We start from the raw sequence: 25,002 nt of genomic DNA on the forward strand, positions 1-25,002 counted from the left end.
GCCGCTCCGCGGGAGGTGCGGGGCCCTCCGTCCCGTCCCACCCCCGGCGCCGCTCAGCTCCAACTCCGTGGCGGAGGGGGCGTGACGGCAGCGCTCCGCGGGCACTTCTCCGGGGGTGACGACCCCCTCCGTCACACTCTGCCTGTGGGCGTGGGGGCACGCGCGCGGGGCGCTCCGGCGTCCCCTGGGAGCCGCTGGCAGCGCTGCCCGCCGGGAGTGCGGCAGCGCCGGGGACGCCCGCCCGTCCCTTTGTGCGGGCAGGTGTCCCCGCTTGCCGCCCACCCGCGGCCGCCCCCTCCCCTCCGCCCGCCCCCGCCGCGACCCCCAGCGCCTCCTCCCGCAGGCACCCCGCGTGGGGGCAGGTCGGGTTATCCCCCCCCCTTTTTTTTTAAATTATTTGTATTATGATGATTTTTGCTGATTTCCTAATTTTTCCCCGGCAGGGAGAAGGGGAGGGAGGAGCGCGGCGCGGGAGTGGGGGGGGGGGGGGGGCGCGGGCACGTGCGCGGCGGGGCGCGGGGCGGCGCGCGGGGCTGCCCTCCTGCCCCTTTTAAAAAGTTCGCCCCGCCGCCGGGAATGAGGTCAGCGCGGGCGCTTCTCATTGCACGCGGCGATTATTACCGCGCCGCGGCGGCCGCCAATCGCCGGGCGGCGGGCGGGGCTTGGCACGCGGAGGCGTTGGATACAGCGCCCCATTGGCCGCGGGGCGGGCTGCGAAAGGATAAAGCGGCGCGGGGCGGGCGCGGGGTCCGCTCTCAGCTGCAGCCGGCGGAGCGCGGCGCGCGGGGGGCGCGGGGCATCGCCCGGCGGGCGGGCGCGCGGGTCGGCGGGGGGCGGCGCGGCGGGGCTCCGCGCGCGCGGAGAAGCAGCAGCAGCACCGGCGGCGGCGGCAGCAGCAGCAGCACCGGCGGCGGCGGGGAAGGAGGAGGACGGGGCTCGGCGCCCGGGTCGCCGCTCTTCCTGCCGGGGACGTACACACTCGTTCATGCACGAGCGCTTTTCTTTTTTCGGGGATTTTTTTCAATTATTATTTTTTCCTTCTTTTTCTTTTTTTTTTTTTCTTCCCCCGAGGGGTTTTCTTTTCGCTCGGTACCTCGCAACTGCCAAATCCTACCTGCACAAACTCCTGGCCGCCGAGCCCGCCGCCGCCGCCACCACGAGTCCTGGAGCCGGGGTTTTCGGGGATTCGGGGGCGCGCCGCCTCCTCCCCCCCCCCGCCCGCGGCGGTGCACGCTGGCCGTGCCCAGCGCTGAGAGACGTTCGGCGGCGGGCGCGCTGCTCTCCTGAAACGCCGGGGGCGGGCGAAAAGCACTTGTGAACTGGACCAGCTGCTTCGGGGAGGGGGGAGACCCGAGGTGGTGAGGAAAAAAAAAGCAGACCGACACCCTCCCCCTCCGGAAAAAAAAAAAAAAAAGCCCAAAACACCCCAAGAAAAAAAGCAAACTTGGACGGGCGGCTCGCGGCGCTGCTTCTGCAGAAACTGTGCCTGACCGCGGGCGGCCCCGCCGCTGCCGCCGCCGCCTCGAGGGGGAGAGGACTGCGCCGCCGGGGACGAGGCGCCGGTGTGGAAGTACAAGTGGTGCGGGGAGCGGGGGCGCGGCCGCGGGGGGCTGCGCGGCTGGCTGCGCCGCCCCGGTGCCGCTGTGAGAAGTTGCGCGCCCTGCCCCGCGCCGGAGCGGCGCTGAGCCCCGGCGAGCCCCCCGCCGCCGCCGCCGCCGCGATGGTGCAGCAGACCAACACGGCGGAGAACACGGAGGCGCTGCTGGCCGCCGAGACCTCCGACTCCGGGGCCGGCATCGAGCTGGGCATCGCCTCTTCCCCCACGCCGGGCTCCACCGCCTCCACGGGGGGCAAGGCGGACGACCCGAGCTGGTGCAAGACGCCCAGCGGGCACATCAAGCGGCCCATGAACGCCTTCATGGTGTGGTCGCAGATCGAGCGGCGGAAGATCATGGAGCAGTCCCCCGACATGCACAACGCCGAGATCTCCAAGCGGCTGGGCAAGCGCTGGAAGCTGCTCAAGGACAGCGACAAGATCCCCTTCATCCGGGAGGCGGAGCGGCTGCGCCTCAAGCACATGGCGGACTACCCCGACTACAAGTACCGGCCCAGGAAGAAGGTGAAGTCGGGCAACAGCTCCGCCAAGCCCGGCGACAAGGCGGACAAGGGCGGCGGGGGCGGCGCCGGCGGGGGCAGCGCGGGCGGCGGCCCCGGCGGCCCCGCGGCCCCCGCCAAGCCCGCCCCGAAGAAGGGCGGTGGCGGCGGCGGCTCCAAGCCCTCCCCCGCGGGCGGCGGCGGCGGCGCGGGCGCGGGCGGCAAGCCCCACGGCAAGGCGGCGGCGGCGGGCGGCAAGGCCGCCCCCTTCCCCGGGGAGCCGCCGGCCGCACTGCTGCCGCCCGAGCACCAGGCGCTGTACAAGCCCCGCGGGGCGGCGGGCGCGCCCTCGGGCCCCGGCAAGCCGCTGGCCGAGAAGAAGCTGAAGCGGGTCTACATCTTCGGGAGCGGGCAAGCGGCGGCTGCCTCCGCCTCCCCCGGCGGCGCCGTGCCCGGCAGCCCCACGCTGAGCAGCTCGGCGGAGGCCGGCGACCCCTTGAGCCTCTACGAGGAGGGGGGCGGCGGGGCGGGCCGGCCCGACGGGGACTGCGGCGGCGCCGCCTGCCCCTCGCCGCCCGGCCCAGGGTCCGGCTCGGGCTCGCCCTCGGATCACCGCAGCTACACCAGCCTGCGCGCGTCCTCCCCGGCCCCCTCGACGGCGCATTCCTCCTCCGCGTCCTCCCACTCCTCCTCCTCTTCCTCCTCCGGCTCCTCTTCGTCGGACGACGAGTTTGAGGACGACCTCTTGGACCTGAACCCCAGCCCCGGCTTTGAGAGCATGTCCCTGGGCAGCTTCGGCTCCTCGGTGCTCGACCGGGACCTGGATTTTAACTTCGAGCCCGGCTCGGGCTCGCATTTTGAGTTCCCGGACTACTGCACGCCGGAGGTAAGTGAGATGATCTCGGGGGACTGGCTGGAGTCCAGCATTTCCAACCTGGTCTTTACTTACTGAGGCGAGAGCCGGGCCCTGCTGGAGGAGGCACAGACGCGCGTTGTCGGCAGGACTCGCCCACCCCGCCAGGCCGCTTCTGTCTCTTTTTTTTTTTCCTGGGAAGGGGCTGGTGAGACTGCTTCTTGTGCTCGGGGGGAGAGGCGGCGGGAGAGGGATCGCCCTCTCCTTGCAGAAAGGCCAGCAGTCCCCTTCCTCCGGCTGGAGACGGACCCGCGCACACACCCCCTCCGAGAGGCGAGCCTGGTGTTGCTTTTTCAGAGACTGGCGGGAGCGAAACGCCGTCTTTTTCCTTTTCCTTTTTATTTCCTGAAAAGAGAGACAGAGAAGGGGGGGGGGAACCACACACACCTCTGGGTTCTTTGTTATTGCCCACTTTATACGAATAAAGAGGAGGGGGAGCGATGCATTGTGCTGAGCGCACACTGGATGTCTTGAGCGTTCGCCCTTTCGTGTGAAAGAGCGATCAGAACTGCTTGGAAAAAAGGAGAAAAACAAACAAAAAAATCCACCCAAGCCTTTGCAAGGTTCACCTTTGGGGGGAGAAATCCTGTCCCGGTTTCTTCTGCGGTGAGAAGAGGCGACGATGGTGGGAGGAGGAGGAGGAGGCGGATGGAGCTGGACTGAGATCCTAGTTAAGTGGAGAAGAGCCAGACTTACACTTGAGAGCTGTCTTGGAAATACGGTGGGGGGAAGATAATAATAAACTGAAACGGATTTGCACGTACAGATGAGGTGGCGGCAGTGCTTTTCTCAGTCACCTTATGTCATATGTAGAGAGAAAAATAAGGCCGAAACTTCAAGAACACTGAAAACTTCTTTTGAAACAGAGACCGAATGGGAACACTTTCTGTCATGATGTGGTACAGGGGAAATGGAGGGCGATGGCTTTTGCAAAAAAATCGAAAATACTAGGAAAAAAAAAAAAGTAGTTTTTTTCTTCTTACTCAGAATCGTGATGGTGTTGGATTATTTCACTGGTGGGGTTTAATACAGCATGTTATCCTGTCTATCTTTTTAAGATTTCTGTAAGACTGTTGAACAGTTTAAAAAAATAGTGTTAGGATAATATAAGAGCAGATAGATGGCGCTATGTTTGATTCCTACAAAAATATCACCAGCTTTTTTTCATTCTTAACTCTTTAAAGGATTCAAACGCAACTCAAATCTGTGCTGGACTTTAAAAAAATTCAGGACCAAATTTTTTCTCAGAGTATGTATGTGTTTGTTCCTTATAGCTGTAAATGAAAAGACTGTTTTTTCTCACCGATGCTCCATCCTCGTATTGTTTTTTTTCCTTGTAAATGTAATCGGATGCCATTTTATAAGTGGACGTATTTATACTGGCCAAACATTTTTGACTTGTATTTCTTTGTCCTTTTTTGGTAGTTCTCGTTGTTACCCGCACCATTTTTATGTCTCCTTCACTGAAGGGCTAGAGTTTTAACTTTTAATTTTTTATATTTAAATGTAGACTTTTGACACTTTTAAAAACAAAAAGAGAAGAGAGATGAAAACGTTTGATTATTTTCTCAGTGTATTTTTGTAAAAAATATATAAAGGGGGTGTAAATCGGTGTAAATCGCTGTTTGGATTTCCTGATTTTAACAACAGGGCCGCTGGTTAGTATCTCACACGCGTGTGCGCGCTCACGCTCACTCACACTCTCACACCCACGAATCAGCCCCTATTTTGTCCATGTTTACACTCCAATCTGCAGGCATCTTAAAGTGACAGCATCCCTCACCGCCGGTGCCCGCCCTGCGGCCCACTGCCTTTCTGGGGGAGGGGGCGGGAGGGGGCCGGGGGAGCCGGGGGGGGAAGGGGAAGACTAAGGCGTATACACTGTATGCTACCGTTTTGGGGAGAAACCTGTCCCGAAATGAAGTAAAGCAACTGGTGCATTTACACAGAAGGGATCCTGTACCTTTAACTTGTAAACCACATCTTTTGCACTTTTTTTATAAGCAAAAACGTGCCGTTTAAACCACTGGATCTATCTAAATGCCGGTTTGAGTTCGCGACACTATGTACTGCGTTTTTCATTCTTGTATTTGACTATTTAATCCTTTCTACTTGTCGCTAAATATAATTGTTTTAGTCTCTTATGGCATGATGATAGCATATGTATTCAGGTTTATAGCTGTTGTGTTTAAGATGAAGAAAGTGAAAACATCTTTGTACATTTAAGTCTGTATTATAATAAGCAAAAAAGAAGATTGTGTGTTTATGTATGTTAATATAACATGACAGGCACTAGGACGTCTGCCTAATGAGGTGGTTCCGTTAAGGGTTTAACTTTTTTTGTTCTTTTTGTTATTTTTTTGGTCATCCATCCTGTGCAATATGCTGTGTAGAATATATATTTTTTTTTTTTGTCTAACGATCACCCACAACGCAACGTTGGGAAAGAAGAGAAAAAAAAAAGATCATGCCAGCTAACCATGTCAAGTTCACTGCCTGTCAGATTGTTGATATACCTTCTGTAAATAACCTCTCTTTTTTTGTTTTTTGGTTTTTTTGTTTTGTTTTGTTTTTTCTTCGGGAAGGAAATAAAATCAGCTGGAACTGAACCCTAACACTAGGCTGCTCTTGTCATCATTGCTACGCCCCCGGCCCCCTCCGGCCGGGTTTTTCTCCCCCGCCCGGCAGCGGTACCCGCAGCCCGGCGGAGCGCCGGCCCAGCCCGGCCTGGCCCCGGCGGCAGCGCGGAGCCACCGCCCCGCAGCCGGCCCCGCCGGGAGGGGCCAGGGGAGGGGCGGCCGTGCCGCCGAACCGCGCCCCCCTCTCCGGGGCCGGGGGCCGCCGAGAAGCGCCGTTGCGGTGGGGGTTGCGGGGCTTGGGCCCGGCGGCTTTGTGCTGGCCGGCTCCCGGGGAAGGGGGCGGGAGGAGCCGGTGTTGTGCAGCTGCACGGCGGGGCCGGCGGTGTGGGGTTTGCTTCTCCCGAGTTCCCGGCACCGCGGGTTGAGATTATTTTCCCTTTTACGAGACTTTTGTTTTCCTTTCTGCCCCGGCGTTTCGGGTGAGAGCCGCCGGAGCGAGCGAACCACTGGGGTCAGGCAGCAGTGGGGCCCCGCCGCTCACCCCCCATCCAAAATAGTTTCTCCGAGGCACCTTTAATGAAGTTTTTCTAATGCAAAGCGTTTGCAAACGCCCGGCGATCAGCGCCATGAGCGGTGCGAATGCGCGGGGCGGGGACCCGGGGGGCTCAGGGGGTCCGGGTGGGGGTCCTTGCCCCCACCGCCCGGCTGGCCGCAGGATGGGAGGCGCCCCGGCCGGGGCCAAGGCCGGTGACCCCCTTGGGTTTTGACCTCGGCCTCCCGGGGACCCGCCTGCGTTCCCCTCCTGCCTACGACTATGCATCGTATCTTGAACAGTGTTTTGTAAGCCGATGAAAGCATCCCACTGACATAATGGTTTCGCTTAGCTGTTAATTTACAGCTGGCTTTGAGCCATAAACTCTTCTCCATGAAAAAGGAGCAGCAAACGAAAAGAGACGTTGTACCGGCTGTTTCGCAAAGCCACCGGCACAGGAGGTTAATGTTTGCCCTGCCTTATCCCCATGAATTCCTGTGTTGTATTTGCCATGCAAAAATCCCCCGTCAGCGGCTCCACGCCACCCATTGCCTGGGAGGTTTCCTGGTTAGCCTCTTTGCATCCAGCGCCATTTGCAAATCAGATGTCTCTGCCCGCGGCCTCGGCGCATCCCCGGGGCTCGCCACCCGGGTGTCGGGGCATCCCCGGCCGGGCGGTGCGCGGGGGAGGCGGGCAGGCGCCCCGCTGGAGCTGCGCGCCCTGACACTCCCGGCTGGAGCACGTTGCTGTGCCCAGGTGGTGTGCTTATCGATAGGTTTGCTCTTGGGACCGAGCACAGGTCAAAATCAGGGAAGAAAGCGGCCAGGGGCGGTGATGGGACGGGTGACAACATCAAACTGCGGCCACTTGCAGGCGACAGGCTTGGACTGCAGCTCCGGCTGAGCCCGTCTGGCCGCTGCCGCTCCGGGCCTGTTTGCCGTTGGCTACAGTTAACTTGAGGGGTTTTATGGTTTCCTGCGTACGTTGTTTTTGTTCTCAATTGTAATTAAGTCCAGTGTTGCCAAACGGATTGTTTCTCTGGGGGCTCTTTGGTGACACAAGTTGTTGCCTCTGGATAGATAAGTGGAAATCACACTAAAATATATATATATTGACACAACATTACATATGTGCATATATACATAAATGGGAACTATTCACATGCTCTTTGCTGCCTGCAATATGGAGCAAGGCAAGTCTCTCATTAGAGGAAGTACCCAGAGCTAAGCCACACAAGGATATATCACTAAATGTACTCTTTTTTTTTTGTTTATAGACCGTATTTCTAATATCATTGTTTTGGAAGGAAAAGCCCTTTAGCAAATGTGAAAGCTAGCAAATTTATTGCAAAGTTTTTTTAATGAAGATCTGTGTTAAAAGAAAACTAGATTTTAGGAATCGCAACCGGTGTCTGACCGTAGGTTTGCCTAACACCGGATCCAACCTTGGACGTGGGCCAGAGTGCCGGGTGCCCATAAAGAGGTGCATTTCCGCAGCATCGTGAAATCTCCGACTCGAGATTGCTGTAGCTGTTGTTTCCTCCCGCTGCCCTGCTGCTGCTGTCGGGGCCTCTGCCCCAGCTGGTGTGAGAGGCCCCAGCCCCGCTCCTGGAAGCTGCAACCATGCTCGCAAACAAGGCTAAGCAGGATTGCTCCTTCCCTGGTGTGCCTTCACCTGGCCTCTGGCAACCAGCATTTTAGAGACTTCTTAGAGCCACGCATGGTCATTGTCACCAATGAATCCCACTCCGTTAATTTATTCTATCCTCCACGGCATCCCCTTCTTGCTTGTGGCCTCTGCAACATCTTGTTGTAATGCTGAGTGAATTCGTTTGTGTGACAAGTGAAAAAATGAAGTTTCTATTTTCTATTTTAACTTTGGTATGGATAATTTTGTCCATTCTTATACTGTGACAATTTTGTCTCTTCTTCATCTTTTGCTAAGCCACTCATTTTTATAGCTCTTTGCACTTTCTCCATCAGCTCATCCCATAGTGCACAGACATACAGAAAAGAATTGAATATTTAAATGAAAAATCACCATAACAGGCTGCATATATCTGTCACTAAAATTTATTTTTAAAAGACCATGCTTCTTTGTAAATCATTAATTTACCTGCATATTAGATGAAGACTGTTCACCTCAAGAGCGTATGTAATTTTCAGTAATCAGATCTGCCTCCCCTGTGTATCATTTCATTTGCTTCCTTGTGAAGCAGCGTGTGATGTGACTGCATGCATAGACCATATCGCATTTTCTTTCTTTTCCAACACCAAAGTAGGGTTCCCCGGGAGTCAGCGATGCTAGACACATTTGCAAGCTTCGTACTCCCATGTTACACTTCCAGCAGGTACGGCCTGACTGAGCAGAAAGGAAAGTATTGGGCTAGAGGCCTCCCCAGCCTCCCTGTTAGCTGGCGTGACGTACACTTACATGATACATGACACAGTAGCAGCCATATGAGTGCAGAGCCTTCATGCTGGCTGGTCGACTCCCTCACCATCCTCTGCCACATCTGCTTCCACGAGAAAATGGGAAAAATAGCAGACTAGAGCTTAACGCACCTCTCAAGGGTTCTTTATTCTGCATGTGGGATCTAGTTTTTGAATGTATCTATTAGGGTTCATTTTTACTGTAGAGTAACTCCACAAAGGTCTCTGAAAAGCTTTGAAGACATTAACAAGGTATTACAATGTGACCTCCTGGATGTACACATGTTGCGATCATCTTGATATCCCAGAGTTCAAAAATGATTACCCACTTCCTGCCATTTCAACCTCTCCTCTCCAGAGTCCTTGAATGAGCTCTAAACATCAGCTATGAATTTTGCCACCAACATGAGGAAAATAAATGGTCTCCAAGACAGGTATACCATAGCACAAAAGGTAAGTGACTTATTCAGGACTCAATAATTACCCAGTCAGTGACTGCTCTGTTCCGTGCATTGTACATAAGCATCTCAAGGCAAGGAGTAACATTTACTGAACTTGTAGTAACCAACCTATAGACCACCAACAGAATTAAATCCCCTGGAATGTGACTTAGGTGTAATTCATAGGCATGCCTAAGCAACATTTCCTAATACATCTTTGGCTAGATTATACTATTCTGAGTCACTTCCTATGCCCTTTTTCCAGCAGTGCAGTAACTCTTAGTACCCTTTCTCCCCCTTTACTAGCTCCTCCATGTTTTTTGCAACCAACGTTTAATTCTTCTCCTCCGTGGCGGAAGAGTATCCCCAAACTCCAATGGTTCCTGTTACATCTTCCCTTTTAAGTGAGTTTATTTGAAGCAAAGGACAATATAACAGTGGCTACTGGTGGGGTGACATTTGTTAGTTTGTGGCAGGGGAGTCTAGGTGTCCATAACCTGGCCTTGATGCCATTTGTTGACAGCTAACAAATGCTGACCAGTCTCTTCATGCACCTCTGTGTGTCCCATCCTTATTGTAGGCAGCATTAGCTTGCTTGAACAGGGGGAGGAAAAGGGCTTGCAGAAACAGGAGCAAGACTGGCAGGTCGTTTGCAAGGGGCCCATGTGGGTCTTTCAAAATGATGGGAATTAGGTCGAAGTAGAAACTCAGACCTGGCCTCAGCCAGGGGAGCTACGAGCTTTGAGTCTTGTTTGGCACCGTTATGTGAGCAAAATACTAGACAAAATGTGTGCTATACTGGCAAAGATATGCTTTGTTGTGTTGGCAGTGCTCTTGTAATATACACCTGGAAGAAAAAGGAAAACATTGGTCTTTCTTATCTTTCCTCTTTTGCTCTCTCGGTAATTCACTCGGATTCTTCCTGGGCTTCCCTCCCCAGTCTCCAGTTTACATTCCTTTCTTTGACCTTGTTTCTTCCTGAATGTCTTCCTAACCTTCTTGAAGAGGAGTTTTGCTGATATTATGTTAGAGACGTAAATTCCCATTCAGTGGACCCAGAACATTATGTCTTTCCTGCTTCCCAGACCCCCTTTTTCTTCTGTTTCAGCGTTCATCTCCTGCCCTTGCAAAAGGCACGTTGCCTAATGTGTGGCAGTAGAATGAAAAGAAATCTAATTTAAGATGTATCCAAGATGTACCCATGCTACATTATCATCCTGAGCTTAGTCCAAGACTCTCAGATGAGGGTATCTCTGCACATTGTCTGCCGCAGAAATAGCACCAAGCCGGGTACAAACTGTGACTGTGTTTCTGAAAGCTAAATGAAAACAGCTGGTATCGAACTGAATAATTCAAAAGGCTGTTGCTCAGGTTGACTGTTTTGAACAAGTGGGATTGCCATGAAACCAGACAAGATCTGACTGCATGATCTCAGCACAGCTCACCGAAACCTGTATACTCAGGTTAAAGTCCAACCACATCTTTCAAATGGGCAAATTCTTGATGTGTCAGAGAAAACATAATAGAATGACTTTTTGCTGTGGCAGCCTGCCTGAAGTTTGTGACAGCGTGCAGCTCATGGTCTGCCCCCCTCAAGAAAGTGAAGCAAATATCCCAATCTTTCCAGGACCCCAGAACTGCTGAAGTTGTAATTGCTGCCACAGTGGGATGGTTGCTAATGAGGATACATTGACTGGACATAAAGTGACTGGTGTGCTGATGACAGCGGGTTACACAGCACAGTGTGGGACCTGGTGAGTGGCAAAGGGAATGGCAGTTTAAAGGGGAATCTGGGCATTTCTCCAGAATTGAACACCTGGATCTGGATTGGTTTACTTCCATGAAAGCAAATTCAGATGTCTTCAGACTCGGCAGAATTTATGCTAGGGACTGCTATGATTCAGAAATGTGGCATTTGAAGTATTGCTCCTCTGATGCCGTTGATTCAGACTTACTCAGGGTACCAAGAAAGGCAAAGCAGTTTAACATTATGTGAGGTAGCTCCTGTTTACATATAAGTACTTATGTGCTCGAATTGTATATATCTTTAAGGCTTAATTTCCAGAGAGGGACGTATTTTCTGTAAATATTCAATTGTTCCAGAAAATAATTTATTTCTGTAGTAAGAAAACAACATGATTATTTTCTAATGAAGGAACTAGCATAGTTCTAGCTGTAGGGAAACAGTGGTACAGTGGATAAAACAGGAGGTCGGAAACAGGCATCTTCAGATTAATTCCTGGTCTTCCTGCAAACTTTGTCCAAGACTCAATGTGGTTTGGAAAATCTTGTTATGCTGCTTTCCTTTGGATTGGTTGGAGGTTTGTTTTTTTTTTAATTAATAAATTAAAATGTATGCTGTTTCTAGAAAAAAGGGTAATGGAACAGAATAAGAATAAACTTTCACATTCTCATTCAAAAAAGGAGGAATCCCGGGTATTTTAAAAATCTTTGGTTTTGTTCTCTTGGATCAGCTTGGGGGAAAAAAAGTGTGAAAATTTTCTTTGCTTGAGCTCTCTCCTCGCTTTTAAGAACTCAGATATGAAGCCTTATAAACTGAGTTCTTTGCTTCCCTATGCTGAATTGAAAATGCTCTGGAGCTGGTCGCAAATGGAGGGTCATAAATTCCAGCTCAGCTTATCTAAATGGTCTATTTCATGTAGTTCTAAAATACTGTATTATCACGGTGAAAGATACACACTGTGAGTTAGACTTTGGCTGACGTACTCAGTGATAATTACATAAAGGAAGCTTCCTAATTCCATTAACAAATTGTTCCAGGTTTAGATAGAAATGAAATCATAGTGTCTTCTCCTCTTCTATTGTATTATTATTGTTATTATGTAGTTGTTGATGCCCTTAATCATAGATCAGCAGCTCATGTCCTTGCTGCACTATAAGCACAGGACAAAAAGAGAAGGCCCACTTCACATTGTTTATAGTTTAAATGTAGGACAGAAATGCAGCCACAGCTAAGAGCAGAAAATGAAGTAATATTACCATTTGGTTTGGCAGCACTGATCTCACTACAGCAGCAGCCTGAGCTGGCTGCTCTTTCATTCTTTGCAGGTATCACAGATGAAGACAGGTATTAACGAGGGATTTGGAAGAGAACACACATAAATTTGCACCAGTGAACAGGGACCTCTTCCAAAGTATTTCTCATGGTGAGAGAAAATACCAAACATCACAAGCAAACGGTTAAGAAGCTGGGATCATGATCGTAGCCAACTCATTGCTGCTGCACGGGAACAATAAGATACTTGATAAGCGTGTGGTGGTGCTGGAAAGGACCCTGACATAGGCTTACTTGTGAAAGAGGGCCAGGGGATAAGAGCACGGATCAGGTTATCGTGGTCAAGCCGCTGGGCTACGAGAATGGTCATTGAATCAGAAAGTCTGGATGCATGGGAAGAAGGGGGGAAATACTACTGCAGTAGTTGGGACCCAAGGTGATGTGAACTTCAAGAAGAGGAGGTTAGAAAAAAACAGTACTATTAAAGCATAGTCTGGATATTAAAGCAGAATTATTGCTGTTGCTAACAAGAAACTGGTGTCTTATGGCAGTAATTGAGAAAGAGGAAGGCTTTAAGAGCCTTGTGGAGATGGAAAATTGTATTTTTGTTTCATTCAGGCAGAGTATACAATCTCGTTATCCACAGGCAATGTTAGAGACAAAGGCTGAGGTGAGGATGTCAGCAAGTCATTGTGTGAGCCAATGGAACCTGGTTTCTACAGATTCGTATCTCAGGAGAGCTCCATTGGGTGGACTCTCTGATGTCTAATTGGTACATTACTCCCTGCTGCAACCTATCTGGCAGGGCCTGGAGTGCACTAACTTCATTCCCCTGGCCAGCCGTACCTGGGACTCTCACCCACCCCTCAGGAGCTGATTTAAGCTGAGGCCTGGGCCTCCATCCTTTCTCCTGGGCATCTCCCTTTGCAAAGCCTGTAGAAATGTAGTGTCTTTGGGACCTCAGCTTCCCTCTGTAAAAATGATGGATGGATGAATGAATGAATAAAGACGCATGTATGACACATCTTCAGGAAGGCAGGTTAGAAAGGCAAGTCTGAAGAGCCTTTTGCCTACAGCCATCTCCAGCTAGTGAAATGGGCTGTGGAGGCATTTGAGAGTTGTGCTTGTGCTACTCTGGGTGACCCTAGCACTCGACATAGGACTTGGCGTCCTGTGGTCTTACAGATCAGATATGTTTTTTGTAGTCTTCTCTGAAGGATGCTAGATGCCAAATGGCAGGTCTAAAGCTTTTGTGGCTCTGTTTGTGACTGGCAGGTCTGTTGGTGATGTGAAACTCAGTTAATTCTAAATTGTCCTAATGTCTAAATTGTGGTAATAATGTTAATATTATGAAAGAATGGGAAATATTATTACTTACAAAATAAAATTCCTATTTAATAATATTTCTTGGTAAATAGAGTTGTGTCATAGGTATGCTAAGGCGTAGTTAACGCTCTTCTTATCATAAATGAATTGCAAACATGTAGAGCAAAGTGTATTCATAAGGAAATATCCACATGTGCACATTTACAAATAATTTTTTCATCAGGGTGCTCTGAGAACAATAATGATGACAAACAAAATGGACTGGTTTCACATCAAGGGGATTGATTTAGATCAAAGTCATTTAAATTGCCAATTTTCATCATGATTTAAATTGTCAGGTTGGAAACCTTGATTTGAATAATTGATTTTCATCTTGTTTTGCTTTTGTGCTTCCTAAATATTTTTCTAAATAAAGGTTGATTCTCATTGGCTGGTGTAATTCAGTATTTCCTTTTGCTAACCATAAGGATTATGTACATACTACATCTGTATATATTTAAGTAGTTTAACATATATTTACACAGATTCTTAATTTATACACTTTTATCATGCTAGAAAAATAATTAATGAATATTTTCTGACTTTCTAAATCATGTTTATTTTTCCTTATGCATTGCTTCAAACTGTATTTGGATGGTAATTAGACTTTCAGCAAAAATACATAAAATCTGGAGGGAAAGAGGGTGTTAGTTAAAATATGCTGGATAGCCAAGAAGTAGTTTTGTTAGAATGCATTTCTTTTCAAAGTAAGTTCTAGATCTGCGGTGGACTTCAGACGTGTAGCTACGATAAGTTATTTTAGTGGGGCATTAGTTGCCTGCGTCGCCCAACCAGGGAGGGCTACGTTGCTAAAACCTTCACAGACCTCTTTCAGAGACCAAGGACTGTGTGGTGAAGCTGAGGGGAAAGAAGAGGAAGCTACCAAAGACAGGAGCTCCTGCAAGGTCAATGGTGGCTTTTCCATCCAAGCTGGTGTCAGTGGAGAGTGTGGGAAAGAGAAAAAGCCACCAGCCATCCTGAGCATCCAGGACAAGGACAAGGTGTCCTGGTTCAGAGCTTGCTGGACACAGCTTGTTACAGAGGTTTTGACTGAAGTGGGTTATTTCTACCCCTGCACCATCATGGAGTTTAGTGCCAAAGTGCTTCTGCAGAGTGCGTCCTAAATGATTGTTAGAGTACCTGGGTGGTCTGTGGTTGGTGAGCTGAACTGTCACTGTGTCTTCTAACATTTTAGAAACAGATTTCAGTGTCTCATAACGCATTTTGAACAAATTGAACAGGAAAAATGGACCATTCTACTTTTAATCCCTGTTGTTTGCTTTGTGTGTCTTGGCACTACCATGATGCTCTCCTGGAAGACCTGGTTGTTGGAGAAGGTTCTTGATTTCCTGTATTGGGAAGTATAATTTATTTCATTTTTGACAGTGAAGAAGGCATTTATACTTATTAATCCTCAAAAATGCAGCAAAATTTTGTGATACTTTCTTTTTTAGATTTAAATGCACTTACAGGGTCTTTAAGAGTCCTTTGGGTATGGAGTAATGAAGAAGATACAGTTCTTCCTTTGCTAACTGGGTTATCTTGAACATATTGATTTAATCAACTAGATAATCAAGAATTTTTAAATTTTTTAACCCTTCATCCTGATGACAAAAGATTATTTGTGAGTGTAGACTGTTTCACCACTGAGTTTTCCTTTAGGTAGTGAAGCTGCTGTGGCTGAAGGGAGTTTTGAATGAAAATATTTGGAAGGTCTGTGTGACTCTCAGTGTTACACATACATCTCTGTATGTGATAAAACTAAACACAGCAAAGGTGCCCTAAATATATTCCAAAACATGTAAGATGTATGCAAAGTAGATAATTTGAATTATAAAAGGACAAGCTTAAATAATTGTTTGAAGCTTTCCCTAAAATAATCTTTCTAAAATCTCTTGGTCCTATTATTCTGCTTGGCCAAGGTAGTTTTAAGTATGAAGAAGGTAACAAATTGCCAGAAACTTTTTGTTTGGTTTTGTTTGTTTGTTTGTTGTTGTTTTTTGTGGTGGTGGTTGTTGTGTGTTTTTTTTTTTTTTTGTAAAAGACTGTTAACTCTACCTCTTGATTTCTGCTTAAGTAAGTCTGATTTTTTTTATTAAAAATTTTGATGTGACAGTCAAACCTAGTAAAAGTAACAAAGTACTAAGTCCTATCTAATCTCAGTCTTATCTGGCGATCCATGCTCATAATTAGTTTAAAGGCACTAATCATTTAGCAAAACCAAGTGTGTAAATTGAAACTAAGAAACTATTAATTCAGCACTGGCAGAACAAGCTACTAGTTTCACATGTTTATGTTAGCATTTCTGTCACTGTGGCTCCAACTGTCTGGTAGTGCCTTTTCTCTGTAAAGGCAGTGACAGGTAATACCTGATCCTTTAATCTCAAATATATAGTAGTATGCAAATGTAGAAAGAGACATCTAGAAAACAACCCAAGAAAACAAGACAAAATTCCACTTTATATTTATATGGTGATGAAAATGATGTTAATAAGACTGTCTTGATGCATCATAGCCATGATTAAGACTCTCAAATTTGAGGATGGTGATTCTGTACTTTGGATGTTTGGTGGCCTTAATAGCAAATTTAAACTAGTTAATTTTTAAAAGAAGATTTCTTAATTTATGTGTGTGGGGGGTGGTTTTAATAAAGACATTGCATTATTGTATCCATCGTACCTGACAAAACTGGAAAATTACCTCCCTTCCCACAGCAAAGCCCATTATTTTTATACTTCATAGAGGAATAAACATAGTCCTCTTTACTTCAAAACATCCCTTTCCTCTGATCCTCAAATAGCTGCTCTTAGAGAATTTCTTGCCTTTTTGCTCAAGATCTTGATTTATCTCCAGCCCTGCATATCTTTATGAGCAACACCTCAGAGCTCTCACACTAACAGTGTACGAATGGTAAGGATAGGATTTCATAAGAGCACAGGTGGAATATAAATTCCTTTAATACATACACAAATAGAAGATAGGAAATGTTTAAAATTCTGAGCGCGCCCTGCTTGTAGGGTGAGTTCTGATTAACAGCTGATAAAGAGTACTCTAAGGTTTCCTGCCATATGTAATAATATAGGAAATGAAAGAGGATATAAGTTGCTTTAGGCCTTGTCCATTTTACTGAATGTCATGTCAGGGATTAGATTTAATTTGATCCTTTGTGCAAATAATTTTTTAAATAATTCCAGCCATTCAGATTAAAGGATAAATTAATATATTATTCTATAGTAGTAAGTGTTAAATTGGATAATGTGTTGCTTGTCATAGTTCAGTGGAATATAAGTATGTCCTAGAAACTGCATTCCCAAAATAAAGGGTTTTGAACAATTCAAATTGATTATCATGGAAAGTAAACAAAATCGTGCTGCCCTTAATTAAGAAGGAAAAGAGACTACTTTTGGTTCTATTATAGAAGTCTTGTTGAATAAGTGAAACAATGCAAATTTCTCGAACACACATAAACCCAAACCGAACCTTTTGGATTTGATGGCAAAGGCAACAGCAGGGAGAAAGACAACAAAAACCTCACTGGCAATGAACGTTTGTATTCTAGCCCTGTCGTCTTACGCTGGCTTGAAGCTGGGTTTGAGTTGACAGTAGCTTTCTGAAATGGCATAATTTATGAATAAAAAATCCTAATCCCCTGCTCCTGGGCGGGGGAGCAGCTTTACCTGAAGAAGACTGTGCAGGCTCAGGAGGAGCAAGGAGGGATCCCTGACCCAGCTCCTGCAGAGCTAAAGGCCTTTTTTTCTCTATTTGTTCTATTCTGCCTTAGCTGAGGCACCATGAGACACCAAAGATGAGAAAATGAAGATTGGCTCACCTGTTCATTAACCAGCTTCACCTTATCATCCGCAATGCACCCCAAGACTGTAAAAATATGCCTTGGTGTTTCTGGTTGGTTTTTAATCTTTCATACTTTTCTAATGAAAACACCTGAAGTGATATTTTATGAAACTTGATGCAAAGTGCACTGAACCTAAGCAGAAAAGGCACCAGTGATTTAAATCTGCTTTGGAATATGCCCATAGTGGGAGCTGAAGTAACTTTTTCTACTCAGGGATTCCCCTTCTGAAATAATTCTCTTCCATTTTTTAACTTGACTACTTTGTTCAACAGGCCTTGTTTATACATGCACGTTCTGATTTTAAAGGTAATTTTTTTTGTCAGTAAAAGCTGAGGTAATTCTCTTCACAAATGATTGGAAAACCAAGGAATAATTTAATACGAGAAGAGCCTCCTGGAGGACTTGCAGGATGTAATATAAGTGACCTGGCAGTTCCAGCTAGGGCTGTGTGAGCCAGCAGGAAAGAGGATAATGCACGTGCTGAAGCTAGGAAGTGCAGGAGTGTTCAGAAAAGGAAATCTTGATTTTTTTTTTTTTTTTTCTTTTTAATACATCCTATTGCATAGTTTAAGCCACTGCTGTAACTGGTTGTACCTCTGCCAGACAGGAGCAGGTCACAATCCCATTACTCCAAGAGTCCTAGTCATTACCTTTTAAAATCAAATACAATGAAGCATTATAGCAATCTGCAATAATATCCAGTTTCTGCCAGCTGATCAGCTGTGTGCACCCACACACAGAATTAACGTGAATGGCGACCATGATGGTAGATAGTGGTGCCGGGACCAGCCTGGAGGCTGGGGAGATCCATCAGCTGCAGACTGTGACTGGCCACCATTGTTCCTCCTCCTCCAAGGTCATCTGTCCTCCCCATGAGTGAAGCTGTCGTGTGGGCTCGAGGTGCCCGTACGCTGCAGGAGCAGAGAGCCCAGTGCTTACTGGGGAGCACGGGATTGACTGAGCTGATGTTTTGCCTCTGCAAAGGTCTGGGCAGGCTTCACAATGTGCACTGCATGATGGGGGGGACAGTAAAGTAAGTCGTGTGTAAGTCCTCTCTAATGCAGAAAGTCTTGAATAAGCAATCTTGACTGCCAAAAAGGATGGGCATGACGGTTTCAGATGTTTGCCAATAAATCCCATTTCTCTCATTTGTTGTCCTCAGAATGCCTCTCCCAGTGGCGACCCTCCTCTAAGCACCTAAAAATAACAGCAGCTTTTCACAGTAGAAAAAATTGGCTAAGGCAAATTAATCACACCATCACTTCATGCTACTCTTTTGTCCTCTCTCAGTAGTTGTGTTTCTGAATTTGGAGACAATTTGAGAGGATTGGGTTGTTTGGGCTGCAGTTACGTCTAAATGCTTCTCTGCCTTGTAAGTTCTGATAACTCTTCACACAAAATTATTTCTGTGACTATCTGGGTTGTGTGTATATAACGCCTTATGTACAGAGATCAGCACAGGCCTGGCTAAGGATCTACTTCGTCTACAGCTTATTCGCTATCTGTCATCTAACTGGGTGTTTAGTCTTATGAGGTAAAATGTCTCCTGTTTGTGGTATCTAGAAAACCATGTTGTCTATGGTCACTTCAGAGGACATTTTCCTCAACAGATATATTTAATATTAGTTTAAATCAATAATATTTTTTACTTTTGAATATTTAAAAATGTTATGACATTAGAACATTTGTTATTATTTCCTTGATGATAAAGCAAGGAAAGTATGTCTTTTCACACTGATTATTTTACTCCAGAATTTTTATTTTTCTTAGAATTCTTTATTAGGATAATAACTTGATTTATACTGGGTATATAAAAGGTGTTGTCTGTGTGACTTTCAGAAAGAGATGCAGGAAGCAAACAATGTAACTAGACACATTTTATAACTAAAACAGGTTAAAAAAAATAGTCTGGTGATCCTATGGTGGCTGGAAGCTCAGCAACAGTAGGTTCATAATTGCTCTGCAGCCTCTGATTGTGGTTAGCTATTGATGTGATTTCCAGGAATTTCAGTTTTTCACAGCTATTTTTCATTTTATGTGATTAAATATAATGACCTAAACTTTTCATGTGCAGTTATCTGTGAGCTTTTTTTTTAAATGCCTTGTTTTCCCTGCAATTCACATTCTGAATTAGCAGAAACTTTTTTTCTGGAATGGAACTTTCAATTTCTGTTTTTCGATGAAGATGGGAGAAATTGGGTTGCATTGAGTTTTGTTTTTTTTTTTAAAGTATCTGTAGCAATGAAAGTGCAAACCCCATGGACTCTGTTATTGATGTAATGGTAGATGATTTAAGAGCTCTTTCTTAAGGAAATTTCCCAGAAGTCCTTCCAGTGCTTTTAAACTGACCTTTTCAGTACAGTATGTCTACATGATACAAACCACCACAAGAAATATTCTAAGTATTTTTCATATCTGTATCCAGGTGTTTCTGATATATGCATTAGAATATAAAATCTGCACATTCAGCCATCATTAAAGCTGATAAATTGCTGAAACAGCTCTCATGCACATCGCATACGTAGGTGGCTTAGTGATTGAATAGTGCAAAGCAGAGGTTTCTAGAGTTTTCACTAAAGAAAAGAGGAATGGGACTTCCTATCAATATTTAGGGCCTGACTCTTCTTCAACTCAGGTCTTTTGTGAGCATTTATATCTGTGTGAAGTAAGCTTAAGAAGAATTAAAAAAAATGCTCCACTGGAACTTACGTGGCTCAGGAGGCTCGTAATAGGATGAGTGTCTTTACTTCAGGTCACTGATTTAAATCCCAGTTAGAAATAGCCAGAAGTCATTACAATCTGATGGTGGGTTGGTGACCTATGAAATGAACTGGTGACGGGAGCCACCAGTTGCCACCAGGATGTGGCTACGTATTGCACCAATGCGCTAAACTACAGTCGAGGAAGCAAATTTAGTAGCCTGCAATTAGAGAAACCAGAGTTTTTCTTTTCTTTAAGGAATACCTTGTTTCTCACTGCCCAGACTGCACTGAACAGTGTGCAATTTAGTTTTATCCATTAATAGGAGATTTTCTCAGAATTACAGTCTCGGTAGCTGATCCTTTAAATCTGCAGAGACAACCAGCTGCAGCCTTTAGGTAGTAATTTCTCCTCTGCCTGGCTTTTCTCTAGGAAATATTTGCCTCTTTTTATGCATACGGTGATTTCTCCGGGCTTTTCCTGTCATCACTGAGGAAGCAGCTTCTCTTTACCCTCTCCTACACTTTATTTCACTTGGTTAAAAAAAAAAAAAATTGATCGCTGTCCCTGTGAATGTATTGTTGAAAATATTTATGTACGTGTAGTTGGAGTCTAATATAAAATAGCTATTGACTGATGGACCCCATAAATTACCCAGTGTCTGTGGAGGCGGAATCTGGAAACGTCGTGTCTTTATATGTAATAAATGCAGAATTTGTAATTTGACCTTACAGGCAGAGGTTACTGACAGATTATGGGTCTCTCTAATCTGATTCCAAACAGTCACATATTATGGATGACATTTTTCTTTCATGACACCGCTGGCATTGTGTGAAGTACCAAATTTGAAGAGAATAGGCTTATTGGAGCTTTATTATTTTTTAGTTTGTCACATTTTCTTAAAAATAACACCAGGGAGAGAAAAGATGGAAAAAAAAAAGAGGCTGGGGATAAGTTTTCATGTTTCAAGCTGTAGCCTTTGGAACTTGCCATGTGCTTGACTGGGACTCTCAAAATACAGCTTTCATGCAGTAGTCAGACACACATGCATAAAGTCACTTGCAGGGGAGATTGCAAGAGTGAGGCTGGAGAAAGCATGCTTTTCTTTATATACTAACTGCAGATTATGTTTGGGTTTGCATGGGGGAGGGCATTATCAATATTGGTGACAATGACATTTTTTCCGTCATTCCACTGACAGCTGGATTGAATCCCTATTTAGAAATCATGGGTTTAAGGAAAATGATCTACTGTTTTACCATATGGACTAATATACACCTCAACTTTCTTGAGGGAGCACAAGCAATATCTCATTGAGACTCTGTATATATTCTATCTTCTTATTCATTAAATACAGAGATAAATCCAACTTTTATCAGACTGACATTGTTATTACATGTATTTCATTCATGCCAAATAACCTTATTCAAGACTGGGACTCCTCCAGATGCTGTTTTTCAGTGTACTTTATTAAAATACATTGTATTTTAATAAGCGCTTATTAAAACAAGGGTATGCTTTGAAAAATGTTAGCAGGGTGGTAAATTATTTTGTGTAAATGGTGACAAAAGGAAAATAAATTGATAAGACTGAATAGCTACCCTTTTATGAATATGGATCTATTACTGAGAGAAACTATTCCATATTGCATGTCAAAGGCATGTTTTTTGAATAAGTCGTGAACAGAATAGGGTTGTAACTTTCCAGATGAGGTTTCATTTGAAAAATTTGAGAGCAGTGGCAGTGTTGAGACTGATAATCATATTGACCCAAAGGACCAAAAAGACAATTATAGAGGTTATAGGCAAAGGAACAAAGAACAGTAATAGAGGTCACAGGCAAATGGAAAACCAGACAGTTAGTTTCTCTCGTGTCTATATTTACTATGCTGGTTTTACCAGAGCTGGTACAGGATTTCTGTGCCCAGGGCGACCTTGATATTTCTTGCAAAAACAAATTATATTCCATCGTCCTTCACAATGGCAGGTATATGTCCGCGTTTTTGCCATACCTATTTCTGTGTGAAAAGGGTCTAACTCATAAGACCTAAAGATACAGGAGGTCAATACTCACACAGGCCAAAATCAAAGCAGGCAGGCTGGGCTGGCGTGCCAGATACGTGGCCAGGAGAACGTGTTATTGTGCAGAACAAAAAAAATCCCTGTTGTGCTGGTGTGGGCTGAATTTGCAGGGCAGCCCTGTGGTGGCCCTGGCATCCTGGTGCTCGGAGGAGGCTTTGCCTGCTTGCATGGCCTCGGACAGGATGATGGAGAAGAGTCTGTCCTTCAACCTCTTCCCTTTCCTCAGCTGCTTGCTTGCTCCCTCATTCATCTGGCGCTTTCCAGCTGTCCCAGCAACAGCCGACCCCTCTGGGTGCACAAGCCTCCTGTGCCCTGGTCCTCGCTGGCACCTGGGGACGCCCAGAGTCAGGAGCAGTTTTCTCTCTCTGGGTTGGTTCTTCCTCCTGTCACTTCATGCATGCAGGGGAAGTGTGTGCTGTGTCGTAGGCTGATTTTTTTTCTTTTTTTTTTTTTTTTCTTGAGGGCTGCAGACTGCATAACCGCACCCACGCCACATGAAGCAGAAGTGCAACTTTTCGGAGGACTGCCTATGGCTGCGGAGATGGGGAAGTCCCAAATTAGATTTCGGGCTGGCCACAAAAACCCTGTCTATTATCTGTCGATCTATCCGGTCATATTATGAAGGCACAAAGATATATTATTAAGCTACAAACAGGTGTTTTATATGATAAAAAGGTGCACAAAGCCCTGTTAAACCAGGCCAAGATTGTAAGTAGGAGTCAAATCCTTTTCCTGGCATTGTCCCTCTATATGAGGGAATTCAAGACAAGGATTTTACAGCCTCTGTGCTTCACAAATATTCAGCTGACTGCTCAAACAGATTTATGAACCAAAGAGATCATATTGACTACAATTCTAGTCCAGTGCCTTTCTCAGTACTGTGGGGTGATTTCTTAAAAGAAGTGATTAACTAGAAAGGCTGATGTTTTCAGTATAAGCCAGAGAGGAGGATAATTAATTAAACCAGTCGAAAAGCAACTAGAAATAACCTGAGCATTGTCTGAAAGTGAGAAGAAAGGATATTATCAAACAATATATTTAGAACGTTAGTCTTAAACATTCAAAACAAACTGCCATTTTTTTCTAACAATTTTGAAGGTATATGTACATTAGATAATCTTTATACAGTATCCCATTTTTGTAGCTACATTTAAAATTAATATGTCTCAAACAGATCAAAACTTTCAGGAAGGAAGAAGTCCAAGTTTATGTTTTAAAACTTTAAGGAAGGGATGGAATGCCATCCAGGGGGATCTGGACAAGCCCAAGAAGTGGGCCCATGTGAATCTCATGACGTTGAACAAGGCCAAGTGCAAGGTCCTGCACCTGGGTTGGGGCAACCCCCAGTATCAGTACAGGCTGGGGGATGAAGGGATTGAGAGCAGCCCTGCCGAGAAGGACTTGGGGGTACTGGTGGATGAAAAACTGGACATGAGCCAGCAATGTGTGCTCGCAGCCCAGAAGGCCAACCGTATCCTGGGCTGCATCAAAAGCAGCATGGCCAGCAGGTCGAGGGAGGCGATTCTGCCCCTCTACTCTGCTCTGCTGAGACACCACCTGGAGTCCTGCGTCCAGCTCTGGAGCCCTCCGCACAAGAAAGACATGGACCTGTTGGAGCAGGTCCAGAGGAGGGCCACAAAAATGATGAGAGGGGTGGAACACCTCTCTCCTATGAAGAAAGGCTGAGAGAGTTGGGGTTGTTCAGCCTGGAGAAGAGAAGGCTCCGGGGAGACTTTATAGGAGCCTTCCAGTACCTGAAGGGGGCCTACAAGAAAGCTCGAGAGGGACTTTTTACAAGGGCCTGTTGCGACAGGACAAGGGGGATGGTTTTAATCTAAAAGAGGGTACATTTAGACTAGATAGAAGGAATAAATTTTTTACAATGCAGGTGGTGAAACACTGGAACAGGTTGCCCAGAGAGGTGGTAGATGCCCCATCCCTGAAGACATTCAAGGTCAGGTTGGACGGTGCTCTGAGCAACCTGATCTAGTTGAAGATGTCCGTGCCCATGGCGGGGGGGTTGGACTAGATGACCTTTAAAGGTGCCTTCCAACCCAAGCTATTCTGTGATTCTATAAGAAAGTAAGGCTGAAACCAGAACTCCCCAAACTTAGTCTTATTTTGACTATAATCTTCTATTCGAGTAGTACTCATAATTGTGTATGAAGTAAATGGGAACAAGAATATGGAAGAGTAATCTTTTTGCCCCTGTCTATTAAGAATAACATAAAAGGGGCCTGTTCATTTGTTCAGCTTGCAATGGAGCTTTCATTCTTTGTAATAAATATTTTCCTTTGAGAGGAATAACAACTGCAATAGCAACCATCATATACGAACATATTGCTGAACTAAACACTTTGAATTTGTTAGGTAATTATCTATTTCTCTAGGGATTCTTGGGTTTCTACAAGATCTGTTAGAAAAACCATAGGCTCTGGAGGGAAAAGTGGCAGAAACAGTTAAAATGGAACTAAGTTTGTGTCGTGCTACTGATTTGCCAAATAAAAAGGGTGGGTTAAAAGGGGAAAAAAAAAAAAAAAAGAACAATGTATAAAGGGAGGTGACAAAGAGTCTCTGGTGTACCTATCTAAAAAAAAGAAGTTATGTTAATGGGGTCTCTGAGCTAAGACTTTCTTTGTCTTGATCAAGATGGACACTTGATGGAAAAGAATATCAGAGAGGATTTCGCTACCCTTTTTCTGGCTTAAGGAAAAAACCATAAGGAAAATGCAGGTATTTGAGAATCAATTACAAATTGTATTTTCTTTCTATAGAGTATGGATGTTGTGAACAACCTTTAGGTGATTCAAAAGAATGCAGTGCTGGAAAGCTCATGTTTTTCTACCTTTTTGGAATAATACTGATTTTTTTTTTTTTGGTAAGCAAATGGTTCCAGTATATGCATTTCCAAAATAAACGTCCTATGAATTTGCTGAGTATGTGTCTCCAGACAAGAATATATCCATGCCAAGATAATTCTTTCGTTTGCAGGCTTGT

General features: G+C 45.8%; 1 protein-coding gene across 1 annotated transcript; it reads left to right on the forward strand.

Moving 5' to 3' along the window:
- Nucleotides 1-839: 839 nt before the first annotated feature.
- On the forward strand, nucleotides 840-5,622 carry SOX4 (SRY-box transcription factor 4). Its single transcript, XM_075142812.1, has one exon. The coding sequence runs from the start codon at nucleotides 1,721-1,723 to the stop codon at nucleotides 3,044-3,046; it is 1,326 nt and encodes a 441-aa protein (XP_074998913.1). The 5' UTR covers nucleotides 840-1,720; the 3' UTR covers nucleotides 3,047-5,622.
- Nucleotides 5,623-25,002: the final 19,380 nt, after the last annotated feature.

Source organism: Calonectris borealis, chromosome 2 (assembly GCF_964195595.1).
Source record: "Calonectris borealis chromosome 2, bCalBor7.hap1.2, whole genome shotgun sequence".
Classification (NCBI taxonomy): domain Eukaryota; kingdom Metazoa; phylum Chordata; class Aves; order Procellariiformes; family Procellariidae; genus Calonectris; species Calonectris borealis.